The sequence below is a fragment of the Numida meleagris genome, chromosome 14 (assembly GCF_002078875.1).
Source record: "Numida meleagris isolate 19003 breed g44 Domestic line chromosome 14, NumMel1.0, whole genome shotgun sequence".
Lineage (NCBI taxonomy): Eukaryota > Metazoa > Chordata > Aves > Galliformes > Numididae > Numida > Numida meleagris.
The window spans coordinates 10,325,756-10,346,993 of NC_034422.1; the positions used below are offsets into that span (position 1 = coordinate 10,325,756).

The 21,238-nt window shown below is 43.6% G+C and overlaps 1 protein-coding gene across 4 annotated transcripts in view; it reads right to left on the reverse strand.

Annotated features, from left to right (window-relative positions):
* Positions 1 to 21,217, reverse strand: part of MORC2 (MORC family CW-type zinc finger 2) — a 37,589-nt gene extending 16,372 nt beyond the window's left edge. Inside the window, exons 1-10 of one of the 4 annotated variants that reach the window (XM_021412478.1) lie at positions 21,014 to 21,213; positions 15,918 to 15,971; positions 13,760 to 13,794; positions 13,191 to 13,259; positions 9,005 to 9,095; positions 8,171 to 8,279; positions 7,495 to 7,654; positions 7,301 to 7,412; positions 5,747 to 5,872; positions 1,044 to 1,123 (exon numbers count right to left, since the gene is read on the reverse strand). In XM_021412478.1, coding sequence (XP_021268153.1) covers positions 1,044 to 1,123; positions 5,747 to 5,872; positions 7,301 to 7,412; positions 7,495 to 7,654; positions 8,171 to 8,279; positions 9,005 to 9,095; positions 13,191 to 13,259; positions 13,760 to 13,794; positions 15,918 to 15,971; positions 21,014 to 21,081 — 904 coding nt within the window. In that variant the 5' untranslated portion in view covers positions 21,082 to 21,213. Of the gene's footprint in view, positions 1 to 1,043; positions 1,124 to 5,746; positions 5,873 to 7,300; positions 7,413 to 7,494; positions 7,655 to 8,170; positions 8,280 to 9,004; positions 9,096 to 13,190; positions 13,260 to 13,759; positions 13,795 to 15,917; positions 15,972 to 20,523; positions 20,596 to 21,013 lie in introns of those variants that run through there. The other 3 variants (XM_021412480.1, XM_021412479.1, XM_021412481.1) reach the window with 3 other exon arrangements.

The following is a 21,238-nucleotide window of genomic DNA, read 5'->3' on the forward strand; positions in this document are numbered from 1 at the left end:
TGGAGTGGAATGCAAGTCTGCTGAACACCTGCTCTGGCTATAGGCCTCAATCTAAAGAAATCATCTATGAGAATGGAGGCACGAGACAAACTGCTTAAACTTCATAATCTATTGTGCTGGACTGTACTTCATAAAGGAATAAGAACAGAAAATTATCTAATTTCCTTTTGCTGCCTTGGGCAGGGTCAAAATCACTTTGCTATTATGACTGCATGTGTTGAACGTGGTGCTGTCTCTTCTTCACCTTAATCCTTATCTGATCTGCACAAGTGCATGTGCCTGGAGAAGCTCTTGCACAGGCACAGAAGACACAAACCTCTGCAACATCAGCTTTATTTATGAAACCAGAAGACATCGGTTAATACATCTTACAACTTCAGGATACCTCCAACACTGTGGGCTTTCCCCATCAGCGGCTGCAGAGAAGGATTTGTTAAATTTCATAAATTTAGCATAATTAAAAGCTATGCTCGTAGCTTAAGTGTTTTCTATACGTTGAGTAGCCAATATCATCAAGTATGGATTCTACTGTGGACAAGGTTAACAGCAAGGGTAAACGACATGGACAAAAGGTAGTCTTGGAGCAAGAAGGACATAAACAAATTTTTAACAATAAACATAATAACAATAATATTTTTAACAATAAAACATAAACAAGAAGACACCAGGCTTCTCTTGTACACCTGGGTCACCTTATGCCTAATAGAACAAAAATCTATTGTTGAACAACTTCTCCCACAGGGAACTAATCCAAAGAGAACAGAACTGTGGGATAACAAAGACGCAGGGCTACAGCTGGAGCAAGGGGAGAGCTGTGCACCTCAAGGGTTATTCTGTTACATGCATTCCCTAGAGGAAGTGGTCCTCAGAAATAATATAAATTCCCTCCATTGCACAGAAGCGTCAGTCATCCCCAGTAACTAATTTCTTGAGCAACCATGGTGATCACAGAAACAAACAACTTCAGGTGACATCCAGTGAGACAGTCTCATCCTTCCCTTTGCTACAGCAAAACCAGCATGCATGCATACCCCAGGACTCACCTATCCTTGCCATGTGCTCTGCTTTCTTCACCTCTTGCTCTGCGCGAGTCTTGAATCGATTTGACGTATATTTGTACATCCTGTGATGATCAAAACTTCATCAGCAATCTCAGCAGTAAGGTCAAACCAAGATTTCATCACTGTTTTTGAAAATAAAGTCTCCACAACCTACTCTATTTTTCCCCAACAGATGCAATAAACAGAGGAGGCTTATGAATCAGTAACTGAGCATTTTGGAAGTACTCAGGCTGTATCTTTAAGTCACAGATGCTTTAGCAATAACTGCAGCTACATCATTCCCTGCTACACTAAGCAGGGCAGGTGTAACAAATTCCATATTCTTGAAAGAAATCCAAGATTAAGTGTAACAACTTCTGAAGAGGTGGAAAAGAGCATTGAACATGTATGTAAAACTGAAAACTTCCATTCCAGATACATAACCCTTCCTTTCTCCTGCAAATAGCTGTCCACACGTGCAGCTTCACAGCGTGCACCTCCAGGCAGGGCGAGCTCAAAGCCTGTAAAGTGGCACAGGAAATGTCTGAACACAGCTTCAAAGTTGCAGCCTCAAAATTTCAGGACATTTCCTTACGCTACACGTCTGATTTACAACCTTGTAAAGTGTTCTTGAGTTGCAGAGGCTTGTTTCACCTTCCATATACACTGTAGCATGTCAAATAACCACCTTAGGAGAAGCAGAGTCAGGTTTTGGGTTGTGCAATCTCCTCAAATCTACGTGAGGATGACATAAGCTACCTGGAGCCAAGAACCAGGACACATTCTGAAAAACAGAACTGCTTTCAACACGTTGGCAAAACTAAATTACATCATCCACATTCTGCCTTACATTCCTGGGTGAGAGGGAACAGGGTGAAGCTGAGTTATGTCAGCAAATGACTCTAGAGGAAGAGGGTTATGGCCAACAGCTCCATGTCCAGGTGAAGGCTGGTGGCAAGTGGTGTCCCCCCGGGGTCCATCCTGTGACCAGTGCTTTTCAACATCTTTACCAATGACAAAGGCAGTGGTATTGAGTGTACTTCAGTAGGTTTGCTGAAGACATCAAGCTAAGCAGCGTCGTTGACATGGCAGAAGGAAGGGATGCCATCCACGGGGACCTGGACAAGCTTGAGAAGTGGGCCCACGTGAACATAATGAGATTTAACAAGGCCAAGTGCTGAGCGCTGCAGTTGGGTCGGGGCAATTCCAGATACAGGTACAGACAGGGAGAAGAACTCTTTGAAAGCAATCTTGCTGAGAAGGATTTGGGGGTGCTGGTGCACAAGAAGCTGGACGTAAGCCAGCAGTGTGCCCTTGAGCCCCATCTCTGGAATTGTTCTCAGCCAGGCTGGATGGGTCTAGTGGAAGATGTTCATGCCATGGCAGGGGGGTTAGAACTAGATGATCTTTAAGGTTGCTTCCAACCCAAGCCATTCTATGATTCTAAGAGAAGCACCTGGGCACAATCACAGACAGATTGTTCCACCCAGCAAGGCACACCTCCTCCTTTCCAATCCAGAGAGGCAGCAGGGAGCTGTCACACCAGCTCCACTCCCACCTTCCCAGTCCTATCCCTGCACCAGCTTCAGTTATTTGCAGGAATGTTCAATAGCCCAAAAGCAAAACAAGGAACACAGATTTGGTTCCAGATAAACTGTCCCAGAGACTGAACACTTCCAGAAAGAAGAAACCACCCAGCCATTATGTTTCAGTTTATTTTACAATGCCAAATGACTTTGGGTACAGCCAGGAAAGCTCACACTCAAGTGGTGCAGAACAGACGCATTAAGAAGTCTGACAGACAAGAAATCCACTCTCTCCTGTCTTCAAGATGTTCACTACAATCGTCCTAGAGCATCCTCATGAAGGAAACTCTCTTGCACATGGTACAATAGCACACAATTCACAGAGACAACCAAGGCAAACAGAACAGCATGCAGTGCTACTGCAGCCACCAGCACCTGATGCCTGCTGAGATCTCCAGCTGCTCTAATAGCATGCCTGCAAGCTGATGTGCTGAACAACCTGTCTACTTCCAGCTGCATGGACCGTGCTGCAAAACAAGTTCAAACAGTGACTGTGGGAGGCAACAAATGAAGTAACTGTTCAAGAGATGAAAGCAGTTTCCAGGGAGGGTGGTGCTGTGGCATCATACCTATAAATGCTGCTGAAAGATCTGCACAAGAGCAGCCTGCTCCTGACTCCAGGGTATCACAGGTTCCAGAAAGGTTTTATGAGGCCTCACTGATCTCTAGCAAAGGGTATAATATAACCAGAGCCCTTCTGTAACAAAAAACTGCTTCCTCAGCGGTCTTGGATCCCTCCTTCTCTCACTTGAATGGGAGGGCCATGTTGGTAGCTGACTATACAAGCCACAGAAAGACAGCGTTCAGGAAGGACAGGTGACAAAAGGACAAGAGACGTCCTGCTCAGGACACAAGCTGTTATTTCTGAAGGAGAACAATACAAGGGCTGCAAAACCTCGGTTCGCACAGTAAAGGTGTTTAAACACCCTAAAGACCATTACAGATTTCCATTCTTTGTTCTCTAACATCAAAAAATTAACCTGCAGACAAGTCACTGTTGGAAGATCTTCCTTCAGAGATGAAGACAAACAGAGTTACTGCTCTATAGACAGGAGAGAATTCGCTGTCTTCAGGAGGCAACCCTCCTCAGCAGATGTTGAGAGCAGAACGGCCCAATGCAGAGCATGAAACGATCACTTCAAACAGAAAGACACCTGGCCAAAAGCTCACCAAGATGGATGTAAAAAAGACTACAATCAGGATCACTTCTTAGCTCACCATCAAGTAATGACTTGCTCACAGCATGGCAAGTTAGTTTATAACAGATTTTCTTAAAAATCCAGCAACGTCAATGGACAGGCGTGTCTCTGTACTGACGGATGAATGCCACTCCATTACAGCAGTTAAGCAGCCTTTAATCAGGAGGATATGAATAAAATTAACACTCGGGCATCATGACTCTTCCCCAGAGATTAGCAAATAGCCCTTACGTAGAACACGGCGTCTCTCTTTGGGCTGCCAGCCAGGAGAACCATCACTGCCTGCTACATTTGTTTGCTGCCCAGGAGAGCTCAGCAGTAATCTGGCCTAGACTACAGCAGCTCTGCCATAAGCAGCTATGCTCAGGTGCTACAGCATTGATTGCACTCCAAATGAATGTCTTAACGTCAGTATGCTTCTCCTCTAAGCCCCTGTACAAATCAGAGTCATTCTGCAAGTTTAGGAGAGTAGCATTAAGCTGCAGAGCACCCAAAACTCAGTAGCTAAATGGGGATGCATGAGCTCTGGCTTCAACTCTAAAGGGAAAAATCCAGGACACAAGCACCCTGGGTTTTCAGTAAGTTCACAGAAATGCACACAAACAAATCACCAACAGCTGTAGGAAGAGTAACTTCATTCTCAAAAAGGATTGATCGACTGGCTTTCCTCTAGCAGATCCCTCGAGAAAGAGCTACTCAGGAGAGAATAAAACCAGAAGGATGCAGTCTAGACACTCTTAAGAAAGACTCTCCTCTTTTGCTTTCCCTCCACAGTACTCTTCTGGACTGTGGCACAGGATGAAGCAGCGCATGGCAATCACACAGAGGTAAAAAAACAGAAATTCAGAGTGTGAGATACTATCAACCAAGCAGATCAGGATTTACAGCAGCCAGTCATTCTGGCTGCCTTTGACAGTGAAAAGGCTGACAAGGGGAGAGCAGCGGGTGTAATCTCGCTTGACTTTTCTCAAGTTTCTGACACCACTTCCCAAATTCTAATTTAAGAAGCTGAGTAAGTATGAGCTTGACAGGCAGACTTATGTAAGCTGAAAATTGGCCAGGTTCAAAGGGCAGTAATCAGCAGCCTGACAACTAACTGCAACTGACAGAAGCACCCAGCAAGTTGATAGTGGGCCCACACTACTGCAGTACAAAATGGTACTATTTTATTAATGCACCGGGCTACCTTAGAATGCAGCCTGTGTGTGTGCTACCATGGACAGAATGCTATTGTCTCAGACAGACCTAAATACACATACTCTTTTTTCCCCCCTTCATCCTTAGAACTTTTTATATTCTCTTTTAATACAGCTGGCAGCACACCTCATCTCACTTTCAGATTTGCCATGTTTAAGGGAATTTAAAAGGAAGACAGGGAACAGTCTTTCCCAATCTCTATTCAAACCTAGATTCGCTACAGATGAAAGTTAAATTTCAAAATAACTGTTTCAAAGTGCTCAGTGTGGTTTCTCTTGTGTAGTAATTCTAGGATGTACCATAGGTATTTCCCTGTCCTATTGAAAAAAAGAAGATCAGGGGAACTGGAGGCCAGTCAATCTCACTTCTGTGCCTGGCAAAACATTGGAGCACATCCTCTTGGAAACTATGCTAAAGCCCACGGATAATAAAGAGGTGACTGGTGATAGCCAATACAGCTTCAAGAAGGGCAAACTGTGCCTGCCAAATCTGGTGGCCTTCTGATGGGGTTACAGCCTTGGTAAGTAATGGAAGAGCAACTAACATCTGCATGGACCCATACAAAGCATCTGACATTGCCCTGCATGACATCCTTGTCTCTTACAATCTGTTTCTGTGGTTTTAATGTGGAGTTATGTAGGATACATCCAGACAGGAAAACACAAAACCTTTCTTTCTAAGAAAGGTCCTGCACACGTATGCAGACTTTGGCTCTAATGCTTACCTTGGCTTGTACAAGCAGCACGACAGTCGCTTGGTTTGTACCTTGTGCCCATTTATAAAGATTCTCATTCTGGGATCAATATACAGCACAGCAGCATAGGCACGGAAGGAGCGGCGCTCAGGCTTTCTGTAAGAGAGAGATGTTTACAGAAACTAAGCAGTTTGATCTGCATTTCCCTGGAGGACTACTGGGAGACATTCTCCATATCATCACCACATAGTTCAAAGATGACTCACTCAATTAATCCCGAGTAATCAACGACTCCTTAATCAGAGTGCTCATCTTTGTCTTTCCTCTTCCCTTTAGTTTTCCCCCTCTCAGTTCTTTTCCAGTTAAGAACATCCCTGACATACTACTGTCACACAGCCTCTACCTCTGTACAAACCAAATGAACAAGTTTCTCCACTGAAAAAAAAATTGTAAGATTCTTGTTTCCCAAGAATTTGCTATCTAGGTTCCAAATGACCAACAGAATCACCTCCTCACACTGCTTTTCACAACCCTGTGACATATTTTAGGCACCTGGCCCAGGATTAATACCCCGTCCAATTGTGTTACCCTATCAGGCATCTACTCCAGAACACTGCAAACATGCAACCTTCAACAAGAGAGTGTGGTAAAAGGAAAGGTTTTTCTATTCTAATTACTATTCAAGTGGTATTTTTTTTCCCAACCTTTGTCTTCTACAGAGGTTTTTCTACCAAGTTGTATATTTTAAATGCTGTTACAAAACACTTATGTACGTATTACTGTAGCTTGAAAGGAATGTTCTGAATAGAGCTGGATAATAAAGGTCATATCTATGACCTGAACCACTTAACACTTAGTGTTCCACCTAACTTTCACTTCGTCAGGAGTATGCTCCAGCAGAACCTGCCCTGATCAAACACAGAAATAACAGCACATGGAAGCAGCAGCTCTTCCTGTGATCAGTGGTAATCATGAAAGCTCACCATCACACACTAAGGAAACTGAGAAGCCTATTAGGTCCCTAGAGGTCCCCAAGGGGCTTTGTTGCACCTCTGTATTCAACATCAAGCTTACATATTCAAACACCACAATGGTTTAGGTCACTTTTTCCTTTCCAGGCTACAAAGCTTCCAGAAGGCTCATTTCACAGCTCCTTCCTGATACGTGGAACAAACACCACCACCCTCTCCTCCTCTAGCTGTCCTCTGTGTACATCCTCTTTATCCACCTGAAGGAAGGTCCAGGGGCTGCCTGCAGCCACCTGCATCATTTGCTCACTGAGGTTGACCTGCGCAGTAACTCACGTTTTCTTGGTGCTCATTTAATCACAAACTAAACATCTGTTTGGGATCAGACTCATGACCAGCATCACTCTGACAAAAACTTGATACCTATAGAAAGTTAAACTTACAGCTGAGGGTGTCCTCCCTTTATGACAACTGAAGAAAGATATTGAGCTTGCTGCTTTGGCCGAGACAAGTCAATGCAGAAATTCATACCACACACAGAAGTGTAATGCCTGTGAGCTATCTGTAGGCATGAACTCCACACAGTGCAAGAGCCTGTAATGTCAGGCACACTTACGTTCCCTCTGGGGGAGTTTCTGCCATCTGGATGTCTCGAGGGTCAGAAGTCACATCCAGCTCTGGCTCCCCATTGTCCATCAGTTTGAGGTTAAAGATGATCACCAGGGTACCTAAGCAAGTAACAAATTGATCAGACAAATCCAACCCAAACTCCAAACCACCCTGCCCATGACCAGCACCATACCTACATACCTTTCTCACCATGGATCTTATTAAACTGCTCCATCACTTGCTGTTCTGATTTGAACGGGGAATACTTGTAAATTAGCTCAGTCTCAATAGCAAACTTCTCCATGTTGTCACTCACAGGCTTCTGGCTCCACATGTTCCAGGTGGGCAGTGGAACAATGACCTGCAAACAGCACCACATCAGGAGCAGCCCAGTCTCACCCCCTTTACGCCATTGATGTGGATCGAGGTTGAGTGAATTCAGCCCTTTCTACAGGCCCCAGATAGTGCAGGAGCTCTTCTTAACTTCAGTGGTTTGCACAACTGCCAAATGCTCAAGGATTTCTCTTTTCCAGCCTCCAAATTATTCTTCTGCAACATCTAGCCTTAAACCAAACAGCTCCAAAGCAACCTGTGAAGTTCTGGCTGCTCACTGTCAGCACAACCCATGGCTTTCTTTCCTCTTGTAATGATTTACACCTACACTGAAAAGCCACAAGCTTTCATTCTTTAAAATAACAACATCAAATAAAAACTTCTCATTATTGGCCAAACTTGAGCACAGGAATACTTCCATGTTAAGAGTTCAGATAAAGAATGACATCTCAACTATCTATTAAACATAGACAAATTTGCTACAGATAGAACCATACTCATTTCAGCATTCATCATGTTACTTCATTACAATTTATGTGCAAACCTCATCGATGCCTTCTTCCTCATGAAACGTCCGGGACAAGAGGAGGCAAGTCATGGTGTTACTTTTCTTTGTGAACAGGATAAAGTCTTTCCCAATCCGCATGGAACCCCTGGGGAAAGATTTCAGGCAGCACGTTACACTTGATGACCACCACTTTTTGGCAAACTAGCAGAATTGATGCAAATGCTTCAAAAAGCAGACCAAGTTACCAGTCTGTTCCCAGTCTGCTCAATTATGAGACTCCAAAACCAGATCAGACAGGGAAAATGGCTTAAAAACAGCAACTACCCTCACTTTCTAAACATACCATTCCTTCCAAAAAAGCAGCTAAATCTGGACATCTTCACAAGAAGAAATCAAGCTCTCTAAACTCCTTCTCCTCATTCTAACCACAACTTAAAGCTGGAGAAGTATAATGGAGCTTTCCAAACTCATGCTATGAAGTTTAAGTCCATCTGACTTGCACCAGCCAAATTTCCTAGTAAGAGGCTGCAGCATTATTTTGCTTCAGTTTTACTATTTGTCTGACCCAGGCACATTAATGTTTTCTTTTCCTGCTTTTCACTATTCTTTCCAGCTCTGATCCACATCCCCCGTGTCACTGAAACATGACGACAAAACACTGTAATCAGCTTGGAACAGACCTCTCTGCTCCAGTGTGTGTTCAAAGAGTTCCCCCATACCAAAACATGGCATCTTTATTTAGATGTCATCTGCATGTGTTTTTCTGATAAAAGAAACACCTCTAAGCAAAAAGAACCCAAACAACAAAGCATTGACTATCTCAGCTCTAATCTCCACAATCTCAGGAGACTGGCTGTGATTAATACCTACGATTTCAAGCCGTTCCCATACTGCCCAATTTGAGTTGACTCCGGCGACCGCTTGGCTGATTTACCAAATTGAATTACGCTGGCAGCTTCATCTGGAATGAGAGACAGGGAGCAAATCCAAGGTTTGTTTTAATACAAAGCTCAGATGCATATTTTATAGCGGTGAACATGTTTATTTAAGTAGCACCGAGAGACGGCCATATGGAAGAGGCCTAAAGCCCAAGCCAAGGCCTTACCCTGAAGTACTGCTATCCAGGCCTGGTCAGCAGCACTGCCAGCATTACAAGCGTTGTACAGATGCGGTTACACTGATAAGAGGAGTCCAGATTAGTCCAGTGCCCCAACTGAACTGCACAAAGATGTTTTCTTTTAACTAAAAAACGTCAACAACATCATCTGTTGTGTCGACCGCAATTATCAGCGCGCTCGTAAACCAAAACTCAACCCCGGGACACTGCAGCTCTGAGGCCATCGCTACCACCACGGACTCAATGCCCCGGTACTAGAGCATAAGTCACTATACAAAAAGGTCTTGAATTCAGAACAAATGAATTACTTTTTCTTTATGGATTTGAACGGAACACTATGACCAATTAATGCACTGCCAAGCCAAAAGCTAATTTTTGCAACTGCTGCAGAAAGTCAGAGTATTTTAATGGCACAGGACAAAACAAAGGGATATGACAGCTTTACAGCTGAGAGGGGCTGCCATTTTTAGTCCAAGCCTTCCCATTGTTCAAGGTACGAAGCCTTTTAATGTCATCCGTAGGACAGAACAATTGTCCTCCCTTTCCCAAAAGATAGCGATCATTTCACCATAGAATTTACATGGAGCAACGAAATGCAATTCCAGATACAAGGGAACACAAAGTGCCTTAACAGGAACAATAGTTCAAACAGGAAAACTAACAGCAATGACATCCTCAGTGCATATACAAGCTACAAGGGAGCATGGGACATCCCTTACTGTATCCAACAGCCACAAAGAGCTTGAGCCAATGGTCAGGCTGGATTTGAACATGCCCAGGTTCACTAGCACTAGCAGCAAAGCTCATTGGTTTAATGAGAAATCACCAAATTATCCACATAAATGGCATTCAGTTTAAAGCCCCAGACAACAAGGCAACAATACAAGAGAACAACTTTGCAAGAACCTTGCTACCTCCGTTCAGTATGTTCACAGCAGAGGTCCATGGTATGTTTCAAATACACATTCTGAAAGGATTACAGGACCTCTTTCCTTTCTCCAGACTACGATGGTACTTTCATGCCAATGAAAGCAAACATTAGAAGGTTATCTCATATTTGGAGGTCTGGATTTTATTTTTTAGTGTGTTAGTTTTAAAACCTAGTCAGATGGGCACATAAATATTCTAAGAGCAGCGTGTTACGAGCCCTCTTTTGCTACACAAAAAAGTTTTTTATCATCAACCGCTTTTAAGAAATATTTTAGAAGCCTAAAAAAGGAAAAGAGTAATTATCTGAGGCATTTCCTTGCTCAGAAGAGGTGAACATATGGTTTATCATTCAGTGTTGGAGATTCCAAACCACTCTGAAAATACAATTTCTCTTGGGCAGAGGAAAATAAATGATGCCCTGAAGAGGGGAGTCCTGAAGGGCAAAGACATTTCTGCCTCTCTGCTCCGGACCATCTCTGGGAGATATTCAGTCCTTACCCTCCCCCCAACAAACAAGGTACAAATGAAAATTCTTCCACGCTTTCTGAGCTAAGGCTCAAGAGGGAGTTTCACTTACAACTATTTTAGTCACACTGTTTTCGTTTCGTCGTGTCTCAGAGTTGCTAGATTTAAAAAACAAACTCCCTGGTAACAAAAAGAGTGTCAAATGTGAGCTGCGCCAAACAGAAAAGACAAAAAACAATTTGAAAGAATTCCCTGAGGATGGCAGATTGATCTTTAAAGCTCCAGAAAAAGGGCACTAATTGAAAAAAAAAAAATTCCTAATAAGAAATATCAAACACCCGAGGTGTAAAAACAGGAGACGGAATTGCTGAACCCCTGACTGCTGTTTGTACAGAACTGTGGCAGAAAACTCTTCTGAATGACATCAGATTAGGTGTTGGAAAGAAATTTTATGTTATGAGGGTGGAGAGGCCCTAGCACAGGTTGCCCAGAGAAGCTGTGGATCCTCCATCCCTTGGAGGCATTCAAGGTCAAGCTGGATGGAGTTCTGAGCACCTTGATATGGTGGGAGGTGTCCTTGCCCCAGCAGGGATTAGAACTGGATGGGCTTCAGGGTCCCTTCCAACCCAAGCCATGGTTTAGTGGGTGATATTGGCAGTAGGTGGGCAGTTAGACCTGATGACCTTAGAGCTCTTTTCCAACCTTAACGGTTTTATGATTCTATAAATACACTGTCTGCAGAACACGTGCGAGTACTGAGAATGTGAATAACGTAGCCGACTGCAAACATGTTAAGTTGTGGAACACCTCTATTGAGGTTTCTAAGTTTCGCAGGGAATCACTCAGTCAGCCGGTCCCAGAAGTCAGTGACACCCTCCCAGCCTGTCCGTGATACTATCTTCCCCAAAATTCCTCCTCTCTGAAGCCTTTTTTATACAATTTCCTTACTTTCAAGAGGAGCTTGGGTAGTCATACCTACCCTTGTTGCATTTGGTGCAACAGAAAATGAAGAACTGCAGACTCAGGGTGACAGCTATGCAGATAACAGTCCCACAGTACCATCAAGTTCCCATCCCTGTGGTGTTATCACAGACCCTGGCCATGGGGTTCATACAGCACAGAGGGTAGAGTGGAGTATCTCTTAAGAGTCAGCATACCAAGCTCCCTTGGTGTTAATAACATTGAAGGTTGCTTAGGGAACCATCATGGAACAGAATCCTTGCATATTCACCACCCTGAAGGCTTCTTCAATGCTGTGCCCTCCCTTAAGAGGCGGACATCTCAGTAGGTCACCTCCAACATGATCCACCCTGTGACTACAGTCACCCAAGCTTCACAATATTTAGATGAATTGAGGAGGTCACAATCAGTCTTGTTACGAGGATTAGAGCTCAAGGGGCTCCTGGGCTGCTCGCTGTTTACGGGGTAAGATGACTGACTCATAGTACTTAGCACATTGTCAACTGGTCCTCAGCTACTTAACCAGGTGTCTGCTATCAGTTCTTTCAGCCCCTCACTTTGAGGCAGACGTGTGGTTGTTATCTCTCCTAGCAAGACAGTGTTATCAATCCTGCACAAGGCCTTAGGCGTTTCCTTGTCTGCCTGAGCAAAGCCCCGAGCCCAGGTGAAGGAGGAATCTGGGGGCAGAAGGGAGCACACCATCACAAAGCCCAATTAAATGCTGTTCTTCACCACAGTAAGCCTTAAGTACATAACAATTAAAGAAACGAAGAGTTAAGTAAGTACTGAACTCTTGATCACTTAACTGCATCCTGTAAAACGAAAGCACTTTCGAGCTTTCAGTCTTCAAAATACAGTTTAAGGAACAAGTGGGATGAAAAGCAAGCTAAATGATTGAAGCAAAGAAGTCTTTAAGAATACAGTTACAGATGACCTCTTAGATTATTGGCAAGAACAAAGCTTCTCAAGCAGAGCTCCTCAAAGCAGGATCTGCCCATCTTCAAGATGCAAATAAGGTAGTGTGGATTGGCAGCGCTGTTTGCTGATGCTAAAGCAAAGCAAGGTTATACTCCTGCTAAACCCAACACTGATTTACATTAGTTCTCATGATGAGGCAGACTTTGCTACGTTCTTCTCATACTCCTAAGATTTCATATTTATCTCTATCACAATGACAACGATGAAACAATGGCACAATGCATTCAGTTTAAGGTTGCACACTTTTGTATTAGACATGAGAAACTAATTGCTTGGCAGCCCCTGATGGGAAATAGGGTTCTGCTCATCACCTTTTCCTTTTCCTGGCTGTACTACTCTCCCTCCATCCCCAAGGCCAACTTCTGTGTGCTGGAAAACCGAAGGCAAAGCTGACTCATTTCTATAATGCAGTACAACAATTTTCTTATGTTTTTTGCAAATTGAAGAGGCGAAGAGTTTGACACAGCAAGAAAGAACCAGTGCAGAGGCAGGAACACATACCCAAGCGTGGAACTACCCCTTCAATAAGGCCAAATTGTTAATTCAGCTGAAGCCATAACATGAAACCTCATCTTAAAAACGCAGATGTAAATTCCTATCACTTACTTGAATCCATTCCTGTTCCATCATCCAAAAAACACAGCATGAATCCACCTCGCAGGTTTTCTCGTCGCTCTACAAAAAGAGTTATTTAATACTCCCACATTCAAATTTAAAAGTCTCATAAAACAGAAAATCTGCTCAAGCTAAACAGTGTTCATGAGAGAAGTAACACAACAAACACGACTTTCATAACCCTGATACAGCTATGCTCTAAAAAAAGGGCAACACGTTTTTGTTACAGAATGACTAATTCCGCCCGCACTTTAACTTGCATGTAAACATATGCTACAACAGTGCACTGTAAAAGCACATTTCTTAAACACCCAGTACAAATAACTCACTTTGGTTATCTGAACTCAGCTGAAAGCTGATCTAATGCACTTGCACAAGCTACTTGTAAACGTGCTATTTTTTTTTGAAGTGAGCAGACACAAGAGCGCAGGACAAGCAGAAATGGGCACAAACGCATTCACTCTTACTCCACCAGGTACAACGCACACTTGTAGCCAAACCCCAAGTTTTAACTTGTGACTTGACTGATGGCATGCAAGGAAGAAGTAGGAGTGACTTACCAGTATAAATGTCTATTCTTGTGGCATCTGCATCTCTACAAAGCAACAAAGACACAGTCAGCACTCAAATGTCAAATGGAAATGAAGCTAAAGCTGGGCACGTGCAGTCATTTCAGAAGTGAACTGACTGCACAGATCCAATTGCACAAAGGGCCAGCACTCAGGATTGACAAGTTAAAAAATATATTGTCCTCTTTTTTGTCTATTTGAACCCATGCTCAGGCACAAAACATTGTAACTACACATAGTTAAACCTAGTTACAGTGTCACTGACTTTTAAATGGAAGTCATAGCAAGGAAAAAAAAACAAGAAAGTAAGCACATGCTTCTGAGCCCCCTCTTCCACACTGCTTACATTCTTCTGTAAGGCTACCTATGAAAAGTTTATTAATTTCTGCAAAAAACTGAATGTAAATACAAGGGTTGCTCCAAAAGAAATGCCTCCTATTTTATGATGTCAGCCCATAATGTCAGAGCTGGATGCTGGCGGTATGTCAGCGGAGGCTGAACCTTCCCACCAATATCCTGTTACGTTTTGTTGCCATGTGACAGATGGCAGCAGATGGGCAGCCTGATACAATGGTGTCTGATGTGGAAGTGCATATGGAGCAAAGGTGTGGAACTGAATTCCTCCACGAGGAAGAAATGGCGCCTACTGACATTCATCAGCACCTGCTGGATGTTTATGGAGACCATGCAATGGATGTGAGCACAGTGAGGTCCTGGCTGGTGCATTTCAGCAGTGGAGAAAGCAACGTGAAGGACAAGCCACGTTCCAGATGGCCATGCAGATTTTTGTGAGCACGGCATGCAGGCTCTTGTTCATCACCGGCAGAAATGCAGAGCTAATGCTGGTGACTATGTTGGAAAATAAGTGTTTTGACCTGAGAACTCTCTCTATTGAACAGCACTATTGCACTCCTTGTATCTGTCGAAGTTTCCACAGAAATAGATAGGAGGCATTACTTTCAGAGTGATCAACATACATTCAAGTTTGTCACAGGAAACTGTCTATATAAGATCGTTTCAGTAAGAAGCCTCACATACTCTTCATCTTCCTCTATACTTGATAAAGCAGCATACACTACCGCCCTCTTCTCAAACGGATTTGGTTTTGGTTTCTCTAAGTATGACGCAGGCCATCACCCACCATTTGCTGATCAAAAGAGTGCAGTTCTACTACAGCAATAAACGCCCACTTCCTAAAAGCCAAAGTCACTCAGCATTGTCTTCATATCTCCAAGTAAAACTACCTTTCCCAGAAGGCTAACAATGTCTATCTTCTGCCAGAGGAGGAATCAAGTGTTTGAAAAGAAAAAAGCTCATTAGTAAGAAAGAGCTAAGCTTAATTATGTTGTAACAAAAGCAAAGAAGAGCAACAGCGGCTGACCTAAGAGCTGAAATGCATTTAATACAAAAGCACAGAGTCCTGGCTAGTTTCTGACACAAAGTTTTCCCAACACAGAAACATTTCAGTTCCAGCTCCTCACATTGCTAATGGCAAGGTGTGACAATTCACACCTGATAGAAAATAATCTCAAAATATTTCCACCATGCCACACCATATCTGGTGAAGCCAAAAGTATAAATATGCAAGGCTTAGGATATAACTATTGACTGCAATATGAGAAATGTGGCCTAAGTTCTGCCATTTCCAAATATCAGGTCTCTCAAGAATCACAGTTGCTCTACTGGCTCTTGCTCTATTTTTCAACATCCCAATTCTGATTTCATTTTCATTCTATCCCTACTCCGGATGCTAGGAGCCAAAGATTATCCAAGTATCAAACAGTCCCAACTCCACTCACACTTTATCAATTTCTTTAAACAAAAAGATAACTTATTTCTTCATTAAATCCCTTTCCTTTAAAAGGAAAATAAAAACATCTTCCAACCATTTAACTTCTAAATTGAGTTATGCTACAATTCATTGAAATTCATCTTATTTGGAATTATACTTTGTTTTTCTTGTCCACAGGGCAGATGTGTCAGTATAAAAGAACCAACTGAAAGATTCATATTAAGCTCTAATGAGGTCTATTTTTATTTTTCTTAAAGTCTGCTAGAAGTGAAGATTGCCTAATATCCCCTAAACAGTCAAGCTAATTAAATTCTTCACTGAATTTACCTTGGGAATTAGGCAGTGTCAGATACGCACCTGGCATTATCTACAAGTTCAGCAAGGGCACCAAACAAGAACTCATGGGTAGTTCTGCAATAAAGCACAGAATCAGCAGGGTTACACTGACTGAGAAAGAGAGTCCTTTATTTAAACAAAAATCTCAAACACATTTTAAACGAATCGCATCATAGGTCTACAATACCAACGCTGGCTACGGACACAAGACTAAAAACGTGTGTTTTAATATCTGCGGGAGCAGAAAGCCTGCTCAGTAGAGGATCTGCTTCAGAAGACTTGCTGCTCCCTACACTCTGAAAGACACTGCATCATAAACATGAGTCTCAGGGACATAACGAAGAATTATTGCCTTGAAGTCCATGAACCCAATAATTCATGTAAATCCTCAATTATTCACCACACTGCCAAGTCTCTTCGTGGCAACTAAACCCTATCTGTAAAAACGTGGGTAGATTAGTATTACGCATACGGTTCGTCTTCACCATGGACATACTGATACTGTAAAAGTTATTTCTGACATGAAGAAGTTTCCAGATCGTGGGAGTCTTCCAATAGATGCAGCTGCTCATAGACCAGAAAGTCTTCCGCCTCCGTTGTTGCGCACCAGCTTCTAAACTAAACATTAAAGTCATGCAGCACGATGTCACAAGCACAGTTACAAAAATCTATGTTTAGTTTCCAGCCTCCTAACTGCGATCTTTTGTATGCAGCACCTATTTGAAAGGCAGCAGTGCCTTAACCTGGAAAGATGATATACACTGAGGACATCTCAAAAGAGCCAATGGAACCACTCCGACAGATCATCCCCAGCATTAACCTGATACCTCCACTGAAGGCCCAACTTCTCGCCGTATCGTCGAAATCCAACAGTTTCAAAGGAAGATGAGCCACATCCACCCCAACATTTAACTTCAGCTACAAGGCAGGAGAAACAATTTCTCCTACTGAATCAGGTAATTTAACCAATCCAACAAGATTTTTGTAATTTATTCCTTCTCTAGGTTGGCTGATGAAGAGACTGAGCCCTGAGAAGATATTTCAGTTTGTACAAAACCTCTTCGCATACAACTTGCTTTCACTACTGCTACAGAGAAAGACTAAAGTCATACTTAGTTCAGATTTTCAGTTTTAGAAGAACAGATGCAAAGGTCCTTCCTGCACAAAAAATATATAGCCAACCAGAATGCCAATAATTGTAAAACAAGCTTTCACATTTATCTTCAGTGTTGTGAACTGTAGCTCATCAACATAGCTAAGGTTAAAAAAAAAAATCATCAGCCTTCCAAGTTGTCACTAGAAGGAGAATAGAGCTTTCCATCTCTGTAAGCTCCCAAGGAAACAAGAGATAGAATGGAAATGGTGTTCTGAAGACCACCTGACTGACCAGAAGGCCTTACCAGAAGCTCAGACCTGGTACTCCTTTACTCCTTCCTCTGAGCATGCATTTCAAGTGCTCCCAACACTTAGGAATCTATTCAACTTTATAAATCAACACTCAGCATCCCAGTTTATTTAGAAATTAACCCATGTCAGAAAAAAAAAAAACACCACCGAAAACAAAGCACAAATAAATGGATATTTTAGAACTATAACTGTGCTTCATCAGCAGCTTTCACTCTACAATTTCAAGAGCCCTCTAAATTAAGGAAAAGATGCAAATAGAGATTCCAATAGACAGATATTGGAACAAGATAACTGAAAAGGTATCTGCACTTAAGGAAGGCAAGAGAAAATACTATTTCTCTGTAGCCTGACACTATACCTAACTTGAACACCTACCAAAAACCGAATCTCTTGTACAGACACGGGCAAAGTGATAGCTTGCTACATGCTAGAAGCAAGTGAAATCAATTTGAGCTGTTTATCACTAACCAAAAATTATACATACTATAGATATCTAGTATCAAGTACATTAATCTCAACACTAAGACTTTTAAGATGTCCCAGATGATCTTGTCAGTATCTAATTAAGTCACATGAAACGCACAACCTAAGAAAAAAAAAAAAAAAACCATGATCTCGTCTTACAATCAAAGGTGCCTGCAGTGCTTAACACCCATCATTATCAACTGGTGACAACTCTCTCCTCATTCCATGCAAAGAAAAAAAAAAGTGCAGGATTAAATTACCTGCAACGTAACTATTAAAAAAGGAAGCCAAGCTGCTGGCAAAATAGTCCATCAGAGCTCACATATAACCTGGAAACACTCAAGTACTGGCTAGAATGTCATTATCAGAGGCAACATTAACCTCAGTCAAACCACTAGAAATACAACCACTACTGATTCAGAGCACTAGAAATATGTTACTTAAATGAAACATGAGAAGTCAGGGAGAAAGTGTTACTAAAATCTGCATTCTCAGGGATAACTCACTGTAAGTGGATTGACCTGGAACCATCCTCCCACTTCTACCATTCATTCAAGACAGCTCCATGCTGGAGGCCAAACCTGACAAGGATCCACAGAACACAAGAACCTAATTACTAACAAAAGGTGTAAGACTAAGTCTGTTCTGAAGGAGGTCACATCTGGGAAAACACTTAGGCTGGAAGTCTGGCATCTGCGTCAGAAACACGAGCTATCCTCTCATTACTGCACTGCTCTGGGCCAGAATGGAAAACATCCATGAGAAGAAATGGGAGGGTTTGAGGTATGAAGAGATGTTCATCTGTTACTGGTATTCCTCAAATCCACCAGTCAGTTATTTTGAAGTCTTCCCATCCGAGTGAACTTCTTCCACTTGAGCAGTATTCAAAGGGGCAGTTCTCAGAAATAAAAGCCAAGTTCAGTCACAAGTTAACTCCAAATACGCAACACTGCTCAAAGACATTCTCTGCTGCCCAGGTTTAAACAAACTCCTTCAGTTATGCTTCACAAACATTCAAAATATACCACGTAAGTAGGCTGGGCTGAGGTGTATTTTGTTTTCATCTCAGTGAATGCTTTGGAAGCATCTTAAAGCAGCAGTATCTACGTTTCAAGGACAAAAATCCCAGTTGTCGTGAAGGCAGGCAGGTGGCTTTGGGAAGTCACCATAAGGGCAACACGTTACTCGCTTCCATGTGCTTATGCTCTGAGGCTTTTGTTACTGGATCTACAAGAACTTTCAGGTAGCTCAATTATTCAAGCTTCAGAAAAGCACTTAGGAAAGTATCAGTAGTAGTTGAAAAAAAAAATATACACACACTTGGCAACTGAAGTGATTGACGTACATGGCGTGAAATCCACCACCAAGCACAGCAGCACGAGCAAACAATCAGCTCCACGTCCTCACATTCAGAGACCAAATAAACTGGCTCTTGAAAAGTGCTTCAAGATATACTGTTAGATGTATTACAACTTTCCTCAGCTTCAGAAGGGTAAAGAAAAACAACAACTAACAACAAAAAAACACAACACTGAAGTAAAAGTTCACTGAGATTGTGCGATTTTCCTCAGACAGCAAAAAAAAAAAAAAAAAAAGCCTGAAAGACAAGAGTCTCCACCACCAAAAATCCTCTTCATTACTTTCCTTGTTGATTTTGTTATCAGTGGTAGTTGTTTTATTTATTATTATTATTATTGAGGAGAAGAGAAGCTGCTTATTTGTTGTACAGGTTTTTGCTTTCCCACTGCGGTTCTTAGGGAAGCATCCATCTTATGCACTGATCCCGTAACCTCAGCAGGCTCTTTGCTCACGGTGGATGAAAAGCCCTGGCTTTGGCTTATTCACACGCATTGCCCTCCGACCCCTCCTAACAATGCAGCTACGCAGCACAGAAGTAGATCAGTAGCACGAGCAGAACAGAAACTATAGTGGCAATTCTGAATAACTTGGATATTTCGGGGCAGCAACACCACCATGAGTCTTCTGCAGCAGACTTTGTCTTACAAGCATGGCCAGAATCCACGGCAAATACAAGCCACTGATAGATCTCTGCTATCTAACAGTGTTGCATAGTAGGAGTTAACCTGTGATTAACTTGGGTTTTCTAATATGTAAGAACTTCTGTTTTCCACAACTGGATGTGAGAGTTTCCCAAGTCCAGGAACACAACCCAGTATTATCTATTGTCATCAAGCACCAGACTTCATGTGTGAGTGCTACAGGCCAAACAAAGAGCAAAGCCACCGGACATGGACCCCAGGGCGCCATTGGGCCGCTCCTGTCCTTCTTTTGTGCAGAATCCCACGCTTTTCTGATAGCAAAAAGAAACTGATAGCTTCTTGGCACACGTAACAGTGAGATTTGTCTGAGTAGCTGCTCCTGGAGCTGTATCGTGTACTACGCTGTTGGATCTACTTCAAGTTGAACGCAGTTAGAAGTCATCAGATGGCTGCAGACCACTGAGGTCCGTCCTTCTAAGCTTGCCTTCACACACTGAAAACTGGGAGCAAAAAGACACTCCGTTTCTTCTTCTATTGACGGTAACAGTAAATCCACTCTTCCACAGAATGGTCGGAGACAGGATGATCACAATGAAGAGATGTCAGACGTTGCTCGTGCTGTTCCTCCAGGGCAATTGAGCCAGAGCGAGCTCGCCTTCAACTCTTCTGTACGTGGCAGGGCAATGCCTGCTTCCCACGGGCAGGGCTGAGGCAGATGCATAGTGGTGCCAAGCACCATCCCCGCTGGCACTTACCATGTCCTAGCTGTGCATTCCGAATGAACCATTTTCCAACCACATGAAACTCCGCCTCCTCTTCGGGGATTTTAGATCGACGGATTCCACAGTAAAACAAAAAAAAAAAAAAAAAAGGGAGGGGGGGGAAGCCAATCCGAAGAATCCCGTGCTTCTGCTTGACACGCATCGCGCAGAGCATCCGGGCACGGATGAAACGAGATGCCGGGGGTGGGGGGGGAGGGATGACAGCCGTGTGAAACGCGGGGCTGTTCCGGAGGGCCGCACACGCAGCGCTGCGCGCACGGAGCCGCCCCGCGCTGCTCCCCCGGCGCTCCCAGCCGCCGCAGCCCCGCGCTGCGCCCCGCACCGCCCCGCACTGCGGCGCCGCTCCTCGCGAGGGCGGGCGGACGCCGGAGGGCGCTCGGCGCCGCGGGGCCGGGCCGCGGCCCCACTTACCTGCCCGGGGCCTCGGCCCGGCCCCACCCCGCGGCCGCAGCCCGGTACTCACGAGTTGGTGTGCAGGTACTCGAAGGTGAGCTGCGCCCGGTTCAAGCTGCTGTAATTGGCGCAGGACATGGCGGCGGACGAGCCGCGCTCCGCGTGCGCCCTCGAGGCCTTTTTTCCCCGCCTACCCCCCCCCTTCTCTCCCCCTCTCCCCGCAGCGATCACCGCCCGGCCCGGAAGCACAGCGCCATGCGCCACGCCGCGCCCGCCGGGGCGCCCCACCCAGCCC